The 20391-nt window shown below is 43.6% G+C and overlaps 1 protein-coding gene across 2 annotated transcripts; it reads right to left on the minus strand.

The window, feature by feature from the left end:
* Nucleotides 1-511: 511 nt before the first annotated feature.
* On the minus strand, nucleotides 512-20149 carry LOC107386050 (ankyrin repeat domain-containing protein 31). Of its 2 annotated transcripts, none has more exons than XM_015960220.3 (11): nucleotides 20045-20149; nucleotides 16631-16726; nucleotides 16413-16556; nucleotides 16174-16316; nucleotides 15342-15513; nucleotides 15090-15208; nucleotides 14793-14901; nucleotides 11692-11788; nucleotides 7358-7814; nucleotides 7073-7210; nucleotides 512-769 (listed from the first exon to the last, which is right to left on the minus strand). In XM_015960220.3, the coding sequence occupies exons 2-11, from the start codon at nucleotides 16695-16697 to the stop codon at nucleotides 605-607; spliced, it is 1611 nt and encodes a 536-aa protein (XP_015815706.2). In that variant the 5' UTR covers nucleotides 16698-16726; nucleotides 20045-20149; the 3' UTR covers nucleotides 512-604. The 2 variants fall into 2 exon arrangements, with proteins under 2 accessions (XP_015815706.2, XP_054586380.1); XM_054730405.2 differs by lacking the exon at nucleotides 512-769 and adding an exon at nucleotides 1424-1671.
* Between the last annotated feature and the right edge of the window lie 242 nt (nucleotides 20150-20391).

Raw genomic sequence — 20391 nt, forward strand, 5'->3', positions numbered from 1 at the left:
CCGATGCCTGGTCTAGAACATTCTCTTTTGTTGTTTTAGTTTTCCACTTAGCTTCAGTTATAGAGGGGGGATAGAAATCCTGTAGGTGTGAAACTAATGTTGTTACCATGCATACAGGTTGGTTACACAATGATTTATTTAGATGTGGAGCCTTTGGAGGACCGGGATAGGAGCACATAAGCATGCTTGCCTGTGAACACAAGCAAGTGATATTTTCTTTGTAAATGTGAATAAATTATTATTTTTCTCAAATAAAAAACTCAATCCAATCCTTGAGTTATTTTGTGTTTAAGGTGAATTTATTTTTATCTTCTATACTTATTGTATATTCTGAACTTCTTAGTTTTACTAAAATAAAGAAGTACACTCAGTACTTATACTTTTTCAAGAGTTGTTTTCATACAGATATTTGTACGTTATCAATCTCTCATCAGCAAATCCAAACCATTGCTGATGTTTCTCGTAAGGGTGCTATCCCTTTGTTCCTCAGTACTCAGGGTGACTTAGTTAGGACAAGAAAATGGCGCTGACCAGGTTGCACCCATATCGCACGTTATGCTCCACGGCCCTATTGGTTTTTTGGTTTTCTTTTCTGAGTGTTCAGTTAATCAGGTAAAAAAAATGAACTTTTTGCTGTGTGTTGATGTGAAAACTGACCTGGAACCAGCCAAGATGGAGAAGAATCCCGCTCAGCATTAACCTGTGAGCAGCTCTCTTTGGCCACCATGTTTTTAAAGTAGAACGATAAAGGTTTGTCCCTGAATGTCACCTGTTGGGAAGGATCAAGGTGTCAGAATTAGGGATGCACCCAAAATGCAACCAATATGACCCAAAAGTGCATTTTCTGTTTTCAGCCAAAAGACCTAAATCACAGAAACAAAATGGCTGAAACAGACCATCAGGGGAACCCCGTTTTTGTTTCATCTGGCTCTGACCTCTTGTAGCTACTTTCTCTTTGCCTCATAAGTAAGCTCTACAAGGGAGACGCACACACATTGACAGACGTTTTACTTTCAGACTTCTCCGTCACCTGGAATTGTTGCAAAGCAATTCCCCACCAAGACAAGAGAGGGTGTAGCGCTCCTCTGGGGTACTGACACCATTACAGTCCATGATAGTGCATTTGCTATTGTGTTTATATTGCTTTAATGTATTTGAGAGACGTTTGAACACAGACAAATTTGTCCCTCATTCGCCTCCTCCTCTTCATGCGATCTACACCTGCATCATTTCTGTCCATGAATAAAACGGTTTGCTGTGTATCTCTCTTCTTCAGCCACGGGGGAATAAAAGTTCATATTTTCAGACTTTTTCCACAAGGCGTTTGTAGCAGAAATCCACCTTATCCACCTGGGTCCCCGGCGGGGGTGGTCACCCCTGGGTCCCGGGTCGCTGGGTCCCGGGCTCGGCCGGCTAGGGGGTGGGAGGCTGCGGGCGGGCCTGTGGGCTTGCCGCTGATATCTCCAGGGACTCTGCCGGCTGCTGTTTGTGGCCCCCCGGGGCGATCCTCTGTGCCTCTCGAGGGGGGCGGGGGCCTTTCTGGTTGCAGTCTCCTTGGGGTTACTGCATTCAGGGGCAACGCCTGGATCTCTGGGACTTGGAGCTCCCCCCGTCTCCTGCACATCTTTGGGGGGCGGATCTGTGGTCCCTCACACTCTCTGTTGGACGCTCCTATAGAGAAACCTTAAATAAACAAGTGCGTGTACACACACAGGTGCTCACATGGTGCTCTCAAAAGTATGGGCTTGGGCACGTTCAACACATGTCTTAAGACTATGGGGGGCACTTAATGCATTGTGATTTATTATCGTGATTCTTCAGTTAAGCAATGTTGATTATGTGTATGTATGTATATATATATATATATATATATATATATATATATATATATATATGTATATGTGTGTATATGTATATGTATATATATATATAGTTTTTTTTTTTTTTTTTTTCATCAAGTTGACGCAGTGATAGGTAGATCTTGTTGTATTGTTGTTGTGTCCCTTTTTTGTGTCCTTTTGTTTTTTTTTTGTCTTTTTCTGCAGGTTTAGAAGCAGACTCTTGTTCATTGTTTATTTTTGTGGACCCCCCCCCCCCCCCTCCTCTCTCTCCACCTTTTCTCTTCCTTTCTCTTTCACCTCTGTCTCCGTGTCTGGTCGTAATTACAAAGCATTCAACAACAATAACAATAAAGTTTTAAGTATCAGGCGTGACATTAAAAGCAAACGCTTTGATGCTCCACCTGAGAATAAATCTGTAAGGCTTGTCACCAGCATTCAGACATCATTTCTGCTTGCTTCACAGCCAGACAGGACACGGTAAAAAAAAAAATAAAAAAAAAAGAAATCCACCTTATTCCCAGATTAACTTGTGTCGGGTTCACACAAAGTTCCTTTCTCTCACACTCAGTAACGGGGGGAGTTTGGAGCTGGCTATCTCCTACCTTTTTCCAGGGACATAAATTTTAACAAGTGACATGTCTTTTTTTTTCTTCTGCGCCAATCAGGTGGCGCAGGACTAATATCAGAAACTGGCCTGGTTTACATCAACCTCAGACTGACCCTTTTCTCAAGACGGGGGAAGTCGTAAAACTTCTCTTAGGTCCTCCTGGGAAGTTCAAGAACTGAGTCTTTATAAACCTTGCATTCCTGTTTAGCTACAATCAAAGACGATGTTTAGTTTGCTTCACCATTAGAAATCAAGTTGCTCTAATGCCCTAAGTAAATACTCAAATTTTATCAGTTACAAACTGCTTGTTTTGTGTTTTCCATTTTATGTTTGCCGATTTGTGTTTCTCCAGTTAAAATTCATGCTAATGGTGAAACTGCCCAGTTTAAGAAAAAAATTTAGTTCTTCTCTGGTTAAAGTAATACTTTGATCCCCATCTGGAACAACTTTGGTAAAATTGCAATCATGGATCTTTCATTGTTGGAAAGGCAGAGGTTATTTGAAAGAGCCACAGTGCCATCAAGTGGTTAATGAGTGAAATACATGTGGGTGTGACAAAAAGAAAGTTTATAAAACCAGAAGTTCAGATCTCGTGTGGCAGAGAAAAGGACGGCTTAAGCACAAATCCCTGCGTGGCTGTTTCCATCTTGGCCTAGCAGAACCCGGCACTTTACAGTTGTAAAGTAATTAGCTCTCAAACGTTACAGTAAAACTTCAAAGCAACTCCGTTTGTTTGTTTTGACTATCTACGTGAAACCGGAAGTCTGTGTGTTTGGTCCAGTGTTAATTTTGACAGGAAATTTTAATTTTATTTTAGTCTTAGTCTTTTGGCTAAAAATTAATTTTAGTCTTAGTCCAATTTTAGTCATTAGATTTATTTTAGTTTTAGTCCCATTTTAGTCTATGAAAATAACAAGTAATTGTAGTCGATAAAAATAAGCAATTTTAGTCAACAAAATACAGTACATATATTTTTTCTAATGAAGTAATTTCCTACTCACCTAGTCCCGCCTGTTCAATTTGATGATTGGACCTTTTATTTGCATCATGCATCTTTCCTGTCTTCTGATTAGGTATTCGTCATCGTGGATTTTCGTCTCGTCTTTCATTCGTTGACTAAAAGTTTCAATCAATTTAATTACCGTCTTTGTCTTTTTCCAAGCTTTCATTTAGAAATTTTGATTCATTTTCGTCTGTAAATATATTTTCGTGACGAAAAAAAAGACGAAAATATTTTGTCAACAAAATTATCACTGGTTCGGTCGAGTTCTCGCATTAAGAGTGAAAACGAATTTGGAACAGTTTCTCTGATTCAATCTCGTTTGGATAATTCGGACTCGCGATCTTAATTGTTTGGTTTAGCTGGAGGAACCGAAAGGTCAAGCCACGATCGAGGATTACAATATCCTCACCTTTCACGACCGATGTTGACCAACCAGGGAGCCAGCACCATTTAATCCTGAAAGGCCTCCACACGAGCCAGGAGCCCAGGCTTTTGTAGCCGCTGGCCACCCTTCCGGCGATGGAAAGCAGGTCTGTGAACATTCCCTCTGGCTGATTTTTCTGCCAAACCACGATTTGTGAATTCAGATTAGTCCAATACTTTTATGGTGAGTTTTATTTGGATCCAAATTCATGTTTAGCCTCAAGAATTCCCTTTCTTCTTTCTGCTGCAACGACTCCTAGTTACTGCTACTGTTTGTTCGTGAAGGAAACGCAGGAGTGGTAAATGAGCAGAGGCGCTGGTGAGACTCCGCCAGCGGGGATTTCGTGTGCCTCTCCCAGCAATACACCTAGCGAACGTTCGATCCCTACCTAATAAAACAGACAAACTCCTCCTTCTGAACAGGACTAATAGAGACTTTGCACACTCCGCTGCCCTCTGCTTTAATGAAACGTGGCTCAGTGACTTGACTCTTGGCACATGGAATGTCACCTCTCTGGTGGGGAAGGAGCCTGAGTTGGCGTGTGAGGTTGAGAGGTTCCGACTAGATATAGTCGGACTCACCTCAGCGCATGGCTCTGGCTCTGGAACCAGTTTCCTTGAGAGGGGTTGAACTTTCTACGACTCTGGGGTTGCTCCAACTGAGAGGCACCGAGCAGAGGTGGGCATACAAGTTAACCCCATCTTGGTGCCTGTACGCTGGGGTTTACCCCAGTGAATGAGAGGGTAGCCTCCCTCCGCCTACGTGTGGGGGGACGGGTTCTGACTGTGGTCTGTGCTTAAGCACCAAACTACAGTTCACACTACCCACCTCTTTTGAAGACCTTGGACGGGGTGCTGGAAAGCGCTCCTTCCGGTGACTCCCTCGTTCTGCTGGGGGACTTTAATGCTCACGTGGGCAACGACAGTGAGACCTGGAGAGGTGTGGTTGGGAGGAACGGCCCCCCGATCTGTATTCGAGTGGTGTTTTGTTATTGGACTTCTGTGACAGTCATGGATTGTCCATAATGAACACCATGTTCACATAAAGGTGTCCATATGTGCACATTGCACCAGGATACCTTAGGCCGCAGCTCGATGATCGACATTGTTGTTGTTTCATCTGACCTGCAGCCGCATGTCTTGGACACTTGGGTGAAGAGAGGGGCGGAGCTGTCAACTGACCACTACCTGGTGGTGAGTTGGCTCAGATGGTGGGGGAGGGTGCCGGTCAGACCAGGCAGGCCCAAACGTATCGCGAGGGTCTGCTGGGAACATCTGGCAGAGTCTCCTGTCAGAAGGAGCTTCAATTCCCACCTCTGACAGAACTTCCAAAATGTTCCAGGGGAGGCGGGGGACATTGAGTCTGAATGGACCCTGCTCCGTGCCTCCATTGTTGAGGTGGCCGACCAGAGCTGTGGTCGCAGGATCGTCGGTGCCTGTTGTGATGGCAACCCCCAAATCCCCTGGTGGACACCGGCGGTTAGGGATGCTGTCAAGCTGAAGAAAGAGTCCTATCAGGTCTTTTTGGCCTGTCGGACTCCAGAGGAAGCTGAAGGGTACCGGCAGTCCAAGCAGAACGCGGCTCGGGTGGTCGCCAAGGCAAAAACCCGGGCATGGGAGGAGTTCAGTGAAACCATGGAGCAAGACTTCCGTATGGCTTCGAGGAGATTCTGGTCCACCATCCAGCGCCTCAGGGGGGAAAAGCAGTGCGCTACCAATACTATCTATAGTGGGGACGGTGTGCTGCTGACCTCTACTCAGAACGTTGTGGATCGGTGGGCAGAATACTTTGAATGCCTCCTCAATCCCACCGATACGTCTTCCAGTGGGGAAGCAGAGTCTGGGCACTTTGGGTTGGCCTCTCAAATCTCTGGTGCTGAGGTCACTGAGGTGGTGAAAAAGCCTTTTGTCACCAATTCTGTTCATAACCTTTATGGACAGGATTTCTAGGCGCAGCCAAGGTGTGGAGGGCATCCGTTTTGGTGGCCTGAGGATCAGGTCTCTGCTTTTTGCAGATGATGTGGTCCTGTTGGCTTCATCAGAACGTGATCTTCAGCTTTTGCTGGAGCAGTTCGCAGCTGAGTGTGAAGCAGCAGGGATGAGAATCAGCTCCTCTAAATCTGTGACAATGGTCTTGATTCAGAAAAGGTAGAATGCCTTCTCCGGGTCAGGGATGAGGTCCTGCCCCAAGTCGAGGAAGTTAAGTATCTCGGGGTCTTGTTCATGAGTGAGGGAAAACTGGAGCGTGAGATCGATAGGCGGATTGGTGCTGCGTCTGCAGTGATGTGGGCATTGTACCGGTCTGTCGTGGTGAAGCGAGAGCTGAGTCAGAAGGCAAAGCTCTCGATTTACCGGTCGATCTACGTTCCTACCCTCACCTATGGTCATGAGCTTTGGGTAGTAACCTATAGAACGAGATCGCGGATACAAGCGGCTGAAATGAGTTTTCTCCGAAGAGTGGCTGGGCTCTCCCTTAGAGATAGGGTGAGAAGCTCGGTCATTCGGGAGGGGCTCGGAGTAGACCCACTGCTCCTCTACATCGAGAGGAGCCAGCCGAGGTGGCTCAGGCATCTGGTCAGGATGCCTCCTGGACGCCTCCCTGGTGAGGTTTTCCGGGCACGTCCAACCGGGAGGAGACCTAAAGGTAGACCCAGGACACGGTGGAGGGAATATGTCTCTCACCTGGCCAGGGAACGCCTTGGGATTCCCCCAGAGGAGCTAGCCCAAGTGGCTGGGGAGAGGGAAGTCTGGGCCTCTCGCCTTAGGCTACTGCCCCCGCGACCCGACTCCGGATAAGCAGATGAAAATGGATCGATGGATGGATGTTTTTATTAGAGACCATATTTAATTTTACACTCCTTCTCAGCAGGCCTTTCAGTTATACTCCTGTACATTTATAATTGATTATTTAAAGTACACGAGTGGGGTCAAGTGAAACATTTTATTTAGAGTTTTAATTTATATTGTGCATTGTTGTTACATCAATGCTAAATATTTTTGTAATTGATTAATTGCCAACTCTTCATTTTAGGGAGGCTATTACACATTGTAGCCATAAATGCTTTGGTTCTAATTATTGGCATAATCATTTATTTCTGTGTTTTGGTTTTTGGCCTTGGTGACCTCTGACCTCAGGCTGCTGGGGTTGCATTAAAAAGTAGCTGTGAGTGATAAGGTGCAGACTTCCTGGTGACTAACCTTGTCCAAGGCATAGGATGAGCTGACAGGAATATTTTTTCCGAGGATAGACTCCAGCCAGCGCTCTGGAGCTCGATGCAACCGGCCTTTGCTCATCAACGTACCATCAGCTGTCAGACGGGCCGTGTGCTGCTTACCCTAAAAGAGCAGCCAAAATCTGACGGTTTCATAACTAAAGGCTAAAACAGCACGAGAAACATTTTCTGATTTATAGTGTAATTTGTGAAGACTCTCATGAGAGCCAGAGATGAAATGAGAATTATAAAAAGATGAGCTTTGACTGACCTTCAAAACGAGCTCTAAAGTGCTTCCTGGTGCCACCGCCCCCCCCTGAATGAGCTGATGGAGACATTGGTGCTGGTCTTCAACACTCCTCTGCAGCAACACATTCTTTCCTCTCATGTTGGGGTCCCTCTGACAGCTACAGACTCTCTTCAGATGCTGGGATGCACCAGCCTGAGTAACTGGTCTACTGGTCTGTTCCTTGATTAAATAGCAGCTAGGTGTTAATAAAAAGTCTGGTGTGGAGTCTTGGGAAAAGTTCTGATCCATCTCCTCTCCTGTTAGATTATTTCCCCCTTGGTCCAGACTTGGTTCAGTTGAAACTCTTGCCTTGGCACTAAAATAAGCTTCTTCCAGCTGTTTTTGCTTCTGGAGGATTTCCAACAAGTTTCTGTGACACGAAAGCAGATCGAGGACCCGATTTTTCAACACTAACTGGTGAAAGTGGTGTGGGACTGTCCTGCAGCGGGAAACAAAACACAAAAGTCAGGATTATATGAAAAATCTATGTAAAGAGGACGTGCCTATTTTTCTTAAGTTATAGTGGTTCTACGGTAGACATCACAAAGGTTTGTGTAGTTCTATGCACTAAATCCCTCTCATATAAAGTCATTTCAGCAGCTTTATTCTGGAACATTTCAATGCTTTCCAGACCGTCCTTTCAGGGTTCTGTCACTTTAAGTAAACAAGCTGCTTCTGGCCACACCTACCCATCTCTACTGGCTGCTAATAACTGGGATGCTCCAATAGGGAGCCTAAAGCCTAGTTAATGCTTCTCTGTCTGCGTTGGTGCAGAGACATGCAACGCCATTATCCATCGTTGAGAGGGCTCTCCAACAGGCTTGCGAGGACGGACAATGTCAAGTCCACTTTTCTAAAAATCTGTTGACTGAGACTGGTCAGGATGCTGCTTCCATTAAATTTGTCAACAGGACCGCCATTGTGCCTGTAGCGGAAATCCACATTTCATATTCTCAGATTAACTTTCGTTGGATTCACACAAAGAACATAACTATTTTCACAAAGCTTTTCTTTCTCTCACACTTCAAGTCAAGTCAAAGTCAAAGTAATTTATTGTCATTTCTACCACATGTGCAGGACATACAGAGAAACGAAATTGAGTTTCAGCACACACAATTCAAAGATCAGACATACGTGGGTAAGACACATGACAAGAATTGGTGACTGCGGTCATTCGCAACATGAGTCGCGCTACCTTAATAGATAGATGAAAAGGGTGTTACATGAGGATAAGTGGTAGGTAAAAAAAGGCATAGCAGAGTTAGCCCCAGCGGGGAGTAACTCTATTATACAAAAAAAACTCCTTTAACATGGAAGCACAAACAGCACAGATACAACATCAGAGTCCGATGGGGAGGCGGGGTTGGGCGGGATCCTGAAGCCTCCAATGGGAGCTGCCACTGCGGCGCATCGACCAGCTGCAGACCAACAGGTGGGAGGGAGAGATAAGGACCAGAGAGCACACTGAAGTTTCCCGCAGACGTCTCAATCTGAAGGAAGAGGGTGAAGGTCGGGACACAACATCTGTCGGCATTCCTCCTTTCGTGGGGGTGTGTTGAAGCAGCCTTGAGAGGCTGCTTTGGCGTCAGATAAGGATAAACATGACTTTGTTTGGGGCAGGCAGAGATAATTTTCCTCTCCGCCTTGGAGTCTCTAAGTGGTCATTCATGTCCACCAGTGAAGCCAATTTTATGTTCTAAACATCCCCACATCGTCCGGCGACCCTCTCCGAGATCATATCCATCTTGCGTACTAATACAGGCAATGCCGCGAGGACATTATCCAGCTTGCGGTTCACCTCGAGTAACGTCCCAGTTTGTGAGGTCGCCGCACGAGCGGCACATTCCGTGGGCACAGGTCGCACTCCAATCGCTCTCGGCTTCCCAAATTTCCAGCAGCAAAAAGGGGAAACTGGCCTGCAGCTTTTCAGCATTCTGGTTAACTCCTACGATTCTCTCCCAGGGTCATAAATTGCACCATGCACTTCACCACTTCCCACAAACTCACATGAAAATTCACGTGTTTACCCCGTAGAAATTACTCCCCATTTTACTATAATCTTGTGTTTCACCAAGTTTCCACCTTTATTACAGATCACTTATTTCATATCACTGCCATAAAGCTTTGGGTTAACAATTTACTTAATTCCATGCATGAAACAATAAGTTGTTTGGTCCCTTTGCCAATGTATTAACGGATGTTTGTAATAAACTCACAAAAACGTAAACAAAGCCTGATCATTTTCTAGTGCTCTCGAGAATAGTCTGCGCATTCTGGCAAGTATTCAGCTTTCAGACTAATTTGTGGCGTTAAATTTTAGACTGATTACCTTGAGCAAACCTGAATATCCCTTCGAGTGTCCCCAGGTCACACTAACAAAGACTGGGTGGTGCCCCGATTAATTAATATAAAATTATAAACGACGAAAAAAAACCAAGTCTACACCACATTTGATAAACACAGATATAAATCTATATTTATCGCTACATGCCCTCAAAACATAAACACAAAAAATCCCATTGTCAAATGATTGGACGGCTCAAATCCATGCCCACCAATAGGGGGAGACTCCGACTGGCAGGTAGAGTCAATAGGCGGGGCCTTCCCATCATGCGTGATTCATTACCATTCTGGATACTGAAGAGTAAACATCTCTGACAGAAACCGTCTCTCACCGGTGTATCCTTATAAATGGCCCATCTTGTACATACACAATACAGCACAATAATAGCACAATAAATATCCCTACTTATGTTCTGGTGCTCTATCATGTTGCGTACCAAAGGTCAAGTTTGTTATCAAAATAAACAGTAATTAACTTTTAATTTGCAGCCACAAACTACGTCACGCATCCAGTGACGCATTACATCTGTCTGGCCTCCATGCAAGAAAAACAAGGATATATGACGTGCAACCGACCAAAGAAGCCATAATATCTTTGCTCAAAGTCTCATGTAGGAGACAAGACTTTTTATTTTCACTGTGAATAAAGTTAATCTTTCTTGAATCATAAATTACTTTCTAAAACTTGATAATTGCAACAGTGTCATTTAATCACCTCTTGTTAAATCCCAAAGTGTTTGAATGTGTGCATTAATCAATGATGTGTTTAAAATGAATATTTTTCCTGCAATGATTCATCTCAGATCTTAAACTACACCAGATCAGTGTTTGTTGATTTAACAAGTTAATCTTTTAGTGTACTCATACATCATAATATTAAAATTAAGGGTTTAACTTTCACTTCACATAAATGTTTAAAGCTTTACCACTTCACGAAAAGAGTTAACCCCTCTTTGTATCTGAGGAAAGGAGTGACTTCTGTGGTATTTTGGTAATGCCTTCATATGTGTCAAATTCAAGTTTATAAACAAGGAAGGTGATAAAACAGGAATCATTTCCTGATTTAGTTCATTTCCGGCTCCTCCTGGTTCAGCCAAATCGGTGAGCCACATTTGAACCCATCCTCTTTTTTGACCTGAAGGTCAAAGCCTCTCTGCAACGCTTGCGAGTGATTTAAGACACAACGGCTCTTTTAAGAGCCACTCAACACCTCAGACAGACATCTAACCTGCAGGTCCTAGTTGCATCTCATGGACGGTGAAAGCTGAATTCAAAGATTCTGTTACATCTCCAAAAAATCATCCTCTCTAGTCAGTGAACTTCTTCCTCCTTCAGGAGACTCCACCCACTTTGAGTGAAACCACCTGCAGGTAGTGGTGATGTGTCGGTCACGAACGAACCGGCTCTAAGAAGTGAACGACGGGAGCCGGCTCGTCGTTGGGAGCAGTCACCCTCCCTCCCCTCCCCCTCTTGCTTTGGTGAAAGCCACAGGTGATTGGTCAACATGTGCAACTGTGTGTCCAGACTATCCACACACAGAGCAGTAGGGGGAGGAAGAGGGAGGATCAGACTCAGACAGACACACAGCAGAGCACATGTGGGAGGAGGGAGACGAGAGGGAATGAGGAGGAGGATAAAAGGCGAGCGAGAGAGGAGAGTGCGACGAAGACGGTGAGAAAATGAGCGACAACAGTCGGAAAGTTGAGATTTCTTAAAGTGTTCAGTAAATAAATCCATATAAATGATAAATGCATTTTTTTACAATAGTAAATAATTTTACATATAGTTTAGCATTATTTTTGGTGATAAATATACTTTACGCAACAGAAAATCTGAGGAGCCACTTGGGAGCCAAAAGAACCGGCTCTCTAAAAAGAGCCAGAATTCCCATCACTAGCAGGTAGGGTTCTTACTGTGGATAAGTAACAAATACACCACCACTTGAAAATGGCCAAACCTCTCACTGAACTCACCTGTATTTACGTGTCAGCTCGTCCTTCTCTGAACGCTGCCGGGCCAGGACACCTGTCAGAGCGCTGTGGGTCTGGATCAACGTCGCTTGATACCTGCCTAAAACACAACACAGGTAAATAGAAAAATCTCGTAGGCGTGGCGCTAGAAATTCAGCCGTGGCACAGCGCCATGCCTGAGTCTATGTAGAGGAAACAGTCCGTTTGTACCGCTTCTCCGGCCCCTGGATTGCCCGGAGCCTTCACCGCAAGGGTTCGTAGACTCTGTACTACTGGCATGGACCGTTTAACGGATAGTTTGTTAAACCATACAGTCAGACATGTTACAACCCAGACATCACAAGTTTCAAAAGACACTTAATCAGGTCTCGCTACATAACCTCTAAGCTCACATTCCATCTTTTCGTCCATTGTCTCAGTTATCTTGTTTTAACAATCATTCATCATAACTTGTTCTGTCATCATTAGTTTAGAAATACAGTATTAAATAGATTTTTATAAACTATATTTTTGCCCTCTCCCTGGGCTGCCACCTTACAGTGGTGGAGGGGTTTGAGTGTCTCAATGATCCTAGGAGCTAAGTTGTCTGAGGCTTTATGCCTCTGGTAGGGTCACCCATGGCAAACAGGTCCTAGGTGAGGGATCAGATAAAGAGCAGCCTGAAGAACTCTTATGATGAATTACATAAATGGAAACCGTGTTCCCTCGCCCGGACGTGGGTCACCGGGGCCCGCCTCTGGAGCCAGGCCTGGAGGTGGGGCACGTTGGAGAGTGCCTGGTGGCCGGGATTTCACCCATGGAGCCCGGCCGGGCATAGCCCGAAGAGGAAACGTGGGACCCCTTCCTATGGGCTCACCACTCATGGGAGGGGCCAAAGAGGTCGGGTGCAGTGTGTGTGACGGGTGGTAGTCAAGGGCGGGGACCTTGGCGGTCTGATCCTCCGCTACAGAAGCTGGCTCTTGGCACAAGGAATGTCACCTCTCTGGTGGGGAAGGAGCCTGAGTTGGTGTGTGAGGTTGAGAGGTTCCGACTAGATATAGTCAGACTCACCTCAACGCATGGCTCTGGCTCCGCAACTAGTTTCCTTGAGAGGGGTTGGACTTTCAACCACTCTGGAGTTGCTCCCACTGAGCAGGGGTGGGCATACTAGTTGCCCCCCATCTTGGTGCCTGTACGTTGGGGTTTACCCCAGTGAATGAGAGGGTAGCCTCCCTCTGCCTACATTTGGGGGGATGGGTTCTGACTGTGGTCTGTGCTTATGCACCAAACTACAGTTCAGACTACCCACCCTTTTTTGAGTCCTTGGAGGGGGTGCTGGAAAGCGCTCCTTCCGGTGACTCCCTCGTTCTGCTCGGGGACTTTAACGCTCACGTGGGCAACGACAGTAAGACCTCGAGAGGTGTGGTAGGGAGGAACGGCCCCCCTGATCTGAATTTGAGTGGTGTTTTGTTATTGGACTTCTGTGCTAAAGGAATAGATGGTTCAGAGCTATGATTCTGTGTAAGTTTGGCAACTGTACTGAGAAGAAATTTTGGATTATTCTTATTTTCCTCAATTAGCGATGAAAAAAAAGCAGTACTAGCTTGTCAAAGCTTATTTTTATAAAGCACAAGACTATTTTTCCAGGATACGTAGGACTCCTCCTGGTGTGTAAAGCGCCATGTTCTCTCCATTTTCTAGAGTTTTGTTTTAAAGCTCATAAATGAGGTTTAAACCAGGGAGCCAACTTCCTGTGCCTAATTACCTTCTTTTTTAAAGGGGCAACATCATCTAATGCCACACGTAAAGAGGAAGTTACATCATGAACTAAGGCATCAATTTGTGAACAGCTAGAAATGAAAATATTGCCTTCTGCTACGTTCCTCTGAGATGCTGAAGACAGTAAAGATGGAACAGTTGATTTAAAAGATGCAACAGCGTTGTCAGATAGAGACAGACTATAGTGAAATTTACTTTCATGTCTGGAGAACTCAGTTATAAAAAAAAACTCAAAGGTTATCAAAAAGTGCTCCGAGAGGACTGGATTATGTGGAAACATCGTTACTTCCTCACACTCTATGCCATAAGTCAGCACAAGGTCTAATGTGTGATGGCAGGAGTGGGAGGAGCTATGTATTCTTTGGGTAAAACCAATAGAGTCTAAGATATTACTAAAGGCTACATTGAGGCTATCACTTTCAATGTCCACATGGATGTTAAAATCCCCCACTACAATGACCTTATCAGTATTTAGCACCAAATCAGATAAAAAAATCAGAGACCTGATCCAAAAACTCAGTAAGGGCCTGGTGGACGATACAAAACTACAAATAAGAGTGGTTTTACAGTTTTGCAATCTGGATTAGGAAAACTAACAATAAGATGTTCAAAAGAACTGTAACTATTAATTGGTAAGGGATTGATTAATAGGCCTGAATGAAAAATGGTTGCTACTCCTCCTCCTCGCCCTGTACTTCGAGCAATATGATTTAAATAATTAGAAAGAGTCGACTTGTTTAAACTAACATAGTCCTCTTACTGCAGCCAGGATTCTGTGAGAGAGCAATGAAATCTGATTATCACAGATCAAGTCATTAACTAACAAGGTCTTAAAAAATAGACCTTATGTTCAATAACCCACAAAAAGACCTGGTTTCATCTTACATCAAAATATTGATAATTCTTATTTATATGGAATATCACATCTTACTGACCATTTATTAAAAGTAACCACTTACACCATGTTACAGCAGTGAGGGAAAAACAGTGAGCGTAATAGGGAGTGTAATCTATCAACGATTCCAGGAAAATGTGACCAACCCGATTTATAACATTATGTCAACTGTTACTAGTCTTTTTAAAATATACATTTATATTCTTTATAAAATGCCATTTGTAGTTAAAGTTTTGGTTGAAAACATCCTCTCTCTGTTGACTCGGCTTTCCTGCGAGTGCATTTAGGAAGCGTGGTTTTAGGCTATTTTAGGATGGGCGGGGGAGGAGCAATAGCTGCTCAAATTCAAAATTTCCTCCTCCTCTGCTTCATGAGGTAAAGTTGTGGGCCCCAGCATTAAATTATAATTTGCTTTAGTGTTGACGGCTGAAATGCTTGAGGCAGGTCTCACCTAAATCCAGTAGATCACTCAGAGGCCAGGTCAACATTTCTTCTTGTTTACTTCTCACCTCCTCCAAAACTTCTGTCACAGCCACCAAATGACTCTGAACCCTGAAAGACTGAATCACATCCATGAGAACATTTATGAATGAATGAATTTGATTTCTTATCTCTTTTTGTGTTTGTTTGAAATATAGTAAACTAAGCTAACACCACATGTGCAAGCTAAAGTGAAGATAGTCATTAGATGAGCGTCTGAACGAAAACAAATGTTCATTTCGGGAAGGCTTTTATTCACACGTCTCACAATGTTAGTAGTGACATCATCTGTTCTCAGTGGAATGTCAATTGTTTCTGTGGCTCCGCCCCCATCACCTGACTCTCCAGACTGGAGGAAACTCTGATGTTGCACCTCTGGTCCAGCACCTGAAACAATCCAGCACTCAGATCACTAAAAATAATCAAGAATCTCAAAGTATCTGAAATTAGGAAGAAAGAAAAAGATACTTTGGATTTTAAAATGTTTGGACTCCCTGCTTAAGTTTATAACGATGCTCACCTGAGTGACCTGACCCACCCTCATTCCAGGTGGTCACCTGTGTAACAGAAGAAGCCTGAAAGGTCATGAGCAGTTCTCTGATGTTCTCCTCGTCTGCCATTTCAAATGCGCTCTTGCCACTGAGAGTCCTATCGTAGGGGTTTGCTCCGCTCTGAAGGAGAAGCTTCACCACCTGTGAGACATGAAACACGTAACTAATACAAAAAAACACAAAGATTTCTGTCCCAAAAATACTCAATTAACACACTGAAGTAGCGGGCGACGGATCAAAAATCTTACAGTTCGGATCGTATCACGGTTTTCAGTCACGGATTGGATCTTTTTTCGGATCATCAAAAAGAAAAAACAAATAGGTTTGCTTTCTTAGTGCAACATCTTCTGCTCAATTTGCAACTTGCTATAAAAGCAGGAGTTACAGATAGGTCCAATTGATTGACATTGATTAAATGTTAAAATGGCATGCGTGTGCGGCACCGCGCCATCAAACTGAAGGCGCGGCGCGGCACACTTGCACATGTTTATTTTTGCCGTTAGTATATTTTAAAGGAGAGTCAAAATGCTCCCATACATGTGACCTAAACGATGCAGGTGGTGTTTCAAGCTCCTCTCCTCCTCCATGACCACCGCTGTGCATTTCTCCTTTGGACTGAACAGGTAGCGCCTCCACGTGACCAATCCACAAACGGCATGCATGCCGAACCGTGGAGAGAGATGCGTACGGATCACAGATAAATGATGATGCACCCCTACACTGAAGGTAATTCTGGTTTTAATTCCTAAAACATTAGATGTGATCTTCTACCAACAGCTTGATTTAACCTTTTCCCCTGACCTGACAGTGTCCAGAGAAAACAGCATCATGCAGGGGCGTCACACCATCACAGCTCCTGGTGTTGACCATGGCTCCAGCCTTCAGCAGCTCTTCCACCACAGCATCAGCACCCTCAGTACAGGCCTCATGGAGAGCCGTCCACCCTGAGTGTTCCAGTCAAAAGGCACAAACCGGATCAGACTTTGTGGGTGAGAGTACACAACAGCTACAGGAAACAATGTGCCTGAGTAGAGAGGAACCTGCATAATCCTCCATGTTGACACTGATTCCAGCCTGAAGGAGACGTTTCACTTGCTCCAGATCCTTTTGCTTGCAGGCTTTGTGAAGAAGTGTCTCTCCCTTCTCATTTCTCTTGAAAGAAATCTTTTTGGATGTAACTTTTGCTTCAAAGGAAAATGAGATGATGTCAACTAAAATTGCCAAAACGATTTAAGAAAGCATGAGATTTTAAGCTCACATGATGCAGAACATCCTGCTGCAGACTTCTGTTGTTTCTGACACTTTTGACTTTTTGGTTTCCTCATCTCCTGATTTTCAACTTGTGGACCCGTGTCTGCAGCATCATGAAACAGGAGTCAGTCACAGAATGAGTTCCTAAAAATAACCCACTAAAAACATCTCAACAGTGCTTTGCAGTAGAGGTCGACCAATTTACTTTTTTCCATTGCAGCTACCGATGCCAGTATGCACGAGACATGGTCAGTCGATGGCCGATATGAACTGCCGGAATGTATGGGCTGATTTTCACGGCCGGAATCTGGATATTTTCCATCTTATTTTCTTGTTAAAAATGTCACTAATGGTGTCAGTTGATCAGATGCACAAAATTTATGAAGTTGAATCAGTTTTTAATCACTGAATTTAACTAACTGTTAAATCTTAACTTTGAGCACTGCTCAGTGTTAAAGTTAGACACCTAAATAAAGTTAATTTAGAGTATTTATGGTGCAGATGTTATCAGTGAATGTAAAAAGACATTTAAATTAAATTCTGCAACAGCACCGGGCTGCCCGAGGATGCACCAATCAGCTTTACGAAGGACAAATACCGGCCGATACATTGGTCTACCCCTACTTTGCAGGTGGCTGATGGCGGATTTTCTAAAGAAAGGGGAACCTAAAATGACGTCTGTTGTAATCTGACACAGACTGAAGCTAAAATTATTGTATTGTCCCTTTTTGGGACCGCGCTTTGGTGCTGGCAGCCCTGTGTGGTACCCCATTTGAGCATATTGAATGAATTGATCAGTATGAAGCTTCTGTCTTATAAGACAGCTCTGCTCTTAGCCCTTGTATCAGCTCAAAGGGTGGGAGACCTTCATGCTCTTTCAGTTCACCCTTCCTGTCTGAAAATGTCATCAGATGGAGCTAGGGTCACTCTGCATCCGAATGCTGCGTATTTGCCTAAGGTCATCCAGCTCAACTATGGTTCCATGACCATAGAGCTTTCGGGCTTCAGTAGTCTTCCCTTTGCCTCTGAGGAGCAGAGGAGACTGCATTGTCTGTGCCCGGTTCGTGCTCTGCAGGCTTATATAAATTGCACTCGGGAGTATAAGAAAAACAGACCAACTGTTTGTGTTTTGCCAAACCCTCCATGGATAAAGCTTTGTCAAAGCAAAGACTTTCTCATTGGATTGTAGAGGCTATTTCCCTGTGTTACAGTGTCACTGGCTCCCAGCTGCCCCTATAGGGGTCAGGGCACACTCTACTAGAGGTGTGGCTGCTTCTTGGGTGCTGTTTAAAGTTTGGTTTGTGCTTGACGCATTCACTTTCCGCGCGGTGATGCGACTCGCGGATGGAACGCGCTTCACAACTCGCAGTGTTTATGGTTCATGCGGCTTGTCTCTGCCGTGAGCCAATATTCTCCCAAAGTGAACGGGGCAGCATGGAGCTCTACGGCATGCATCCAACACTACACCATAGTAGAAGTAGAAATTACTGTTTACAACATGGCATTCCAGCATTTTTAACAGCGTTCTCGTCTTTTCCGACAGTGCGAGCTATTTCTCTCCAAGAATTATTAACATGTTGATCACGGTGATGTCTGAGAGCTGAATCATACAAATGTCTGTATTTACGAACCTCTGCCATACTAGTTCTTGCCGGTCCGCCATGTTTTTCCGCGTCCGTCCGTGTGGTTAGAAATTTTCCGAGGTGCACGTTGCGGAAATTCTGGGCCGTGCGGAGGCGCGGTGGAGGGGCGTGGTTGTTAAAATGACACAAAATGACGCAACTTTTCCGCGAGGAGCCGTGCGGACCTCGCGGACGCGTCAAGCATAAACCAACCTTAAGGGTGTTTTAGTTGGTGACATTTTCTCACCTGCAAGCTGGGCTACACCCCACACCTTTGTGAGGTTTTACCGCTTGGACGTTTTGGCCTCTTCTGTGGCCCATGCAGTTCTCTCTGCTAGATCTGACTTGCCATCTTAGGTTGCAATCTCAGGCCAGGTTTGATAGCTGCTCATGGGGTGTTTTGATAAGTCCCATAGTACCTTTGTTGTACTGAGTGAATCGATTGAAAGAGAACGTTAGGTTATGCATATAACCACTGTTCCCTGAAGGAGAGGAACGTTTCATCATGCAGATAAAATAGCTCCAAATGAGTCAGATTACGTTAGTGACTGAAGGAATTTAACAGTAAAATTAAAACAATCCAGTGAACACCAGTTCAACAGGGGTGGGAATTGATACATTTTTATTTAAACCAATGGCATTGTCGATTTCGTCTATCGATCCAAGTCCTCGTCAACTCCCTCATCAATTCTAGAGTGGGTGCTTTTATAGGCTTTAAAATCTTTGCATGGCCGTGCTCCAGATTACCTCTCTGAGCTGTTGGTTTTTTACTATTTGGCTATAATGCGCCAAATATTGGTGTGTCTGCGGAGCCAGAAAAGTGCTGTCTCCTCTTGTGTTTACGGTCAGATCTCAACCGAAGAATGAAATTGGTTTATGAAACTCTCACGTCACAAGGTTGACCAGTTGTGCTAAATATGGATATATGTGTAAAGTTGGTGAAATTATCACATGAAAATCAAATCTGCCAGATTTTAACATACGCCCTGAACAAGTAAAAGAAATTATGAACTCTTTTAGGTACAATAAGTTGTTTTTTAGACATTATCTTAATAATAATGGTAACAGTAATAATAACAATTATGATATTGAATATATTTGTGGTTTTAAACTAAGATTTCTCTGGAAAATAGAGGACAGTTATTGTGCCAACCAAAAGTTATGAACAGGAGGAAGATGACACTGAAGATTGTCAAAAATAAAATATTCTAAAATATTCTAATAATCTATAATTGATCAGAAATTGTATCTATTGTTCAATAACTTTTCTAAAATTTTCCACAATAATCAGTTTTTTTAATATACTATAATGTTTAACAATTGTGATATAATCTGTTTTATTGAACGGTGGTATAATTTTTTTATAATTAGCTAAGTTTTTTTACAGTGTCTTATAATTATCATATTATTCAAAAATAATGTTTATTTTATGTGTTAGGGTTAGACTGTTATTTTAACTTACAAGACACATTTTCAGAAATAAAATTACTTGACAGCACTTTCATGTTTTTATTTCCTGTTCTTCCCTCATTCCTAAAGCAACAGGAACATTTACCAGCTTCTAAAACGCGATGAGAAGCAAGACAGCTAATTTTTGGTTATCTTTAAAGGTACATAAAAATTAACATATGTTAGAATATTTTAGCTAATGCACTGGTATTAGCTTAGCTGACACGCTAACCATAATTTAGGTTTGGTAGTTCGACGAACTTTTACACCTGCGTAGTTAATAATATTTTTCTAAAGTTGCTTCAGAGAACTGAAAGAGTAGATTGTTTTGTATAAAACAGAAGATTTACCCCTTTTTGAAAAGCAGGGCTTCAATTTTGCCAAGTTGACAGTTCACTCCCCTCGTTACCGAAGCTAAAGCTAGCTGCACGTGCTAGTGGAAAAAAGGGTGCGTTCAAGAGCAGCTGGGAACTCGAATGAACGTGTCTAAATGCCTCACGAATACGTTCAAATCTCTTTACTAAAACATAAAAACACAGAAATTATGGATACATATAGAAACTGGAACAGACACAAGAACAGGCAGACAATCCAGTCTTTGTTCATGTGTTTTACAGACATTTTTATCCAAACTTACAAAAGACAGAAAAAGCATCAACAAATTAACATGGACAAGTCCGATTCTATATTGGACATA

Source organism: Nothobranchius furzeri, chromosome 10, assembly GCF_043380555.1.
Source record: "Nothobranchius furzeri strain GRZ-AD chromosome 10, NfurGRZ-RIMD1, whole genome shotgun sequence".
Taxonomy (NCBI): Eukaryota; Metazoa; Chordata; class Actinopteri; order Cyprinodontiformes; family Nothobranchiidae; genus Nothobranchius; species Nothobranchius furzeri.

What these genes read in the sequence shown, in the direction of transcription:
- LOC107386050 (XM_015960220.3), bottom strand. Translation starts at nt 16,697, where the DNA reads ATGAGGAAACCAAAAAGTCAAAAGTGTCAGAAACAACAGAAGTCTGCA. An exon ending in ATGATGTCACTACTAACATT is followed by an intron (nt 14,902 to 15,089) that starts GTGAGACGTGTG and finishes GATGTGATTCAG; the next exon opens with TCTTTCAGGGTTCAGAGTCA. An exon ending in GAGCTGACACGTAAATACAG is followed by an intron (nt 7,815 to 11,691) that starts GTGAGTTCAGTG and finishes TTCCCGCTGCAG; the next exon opens with GACAGTCCCACACCACTTTC.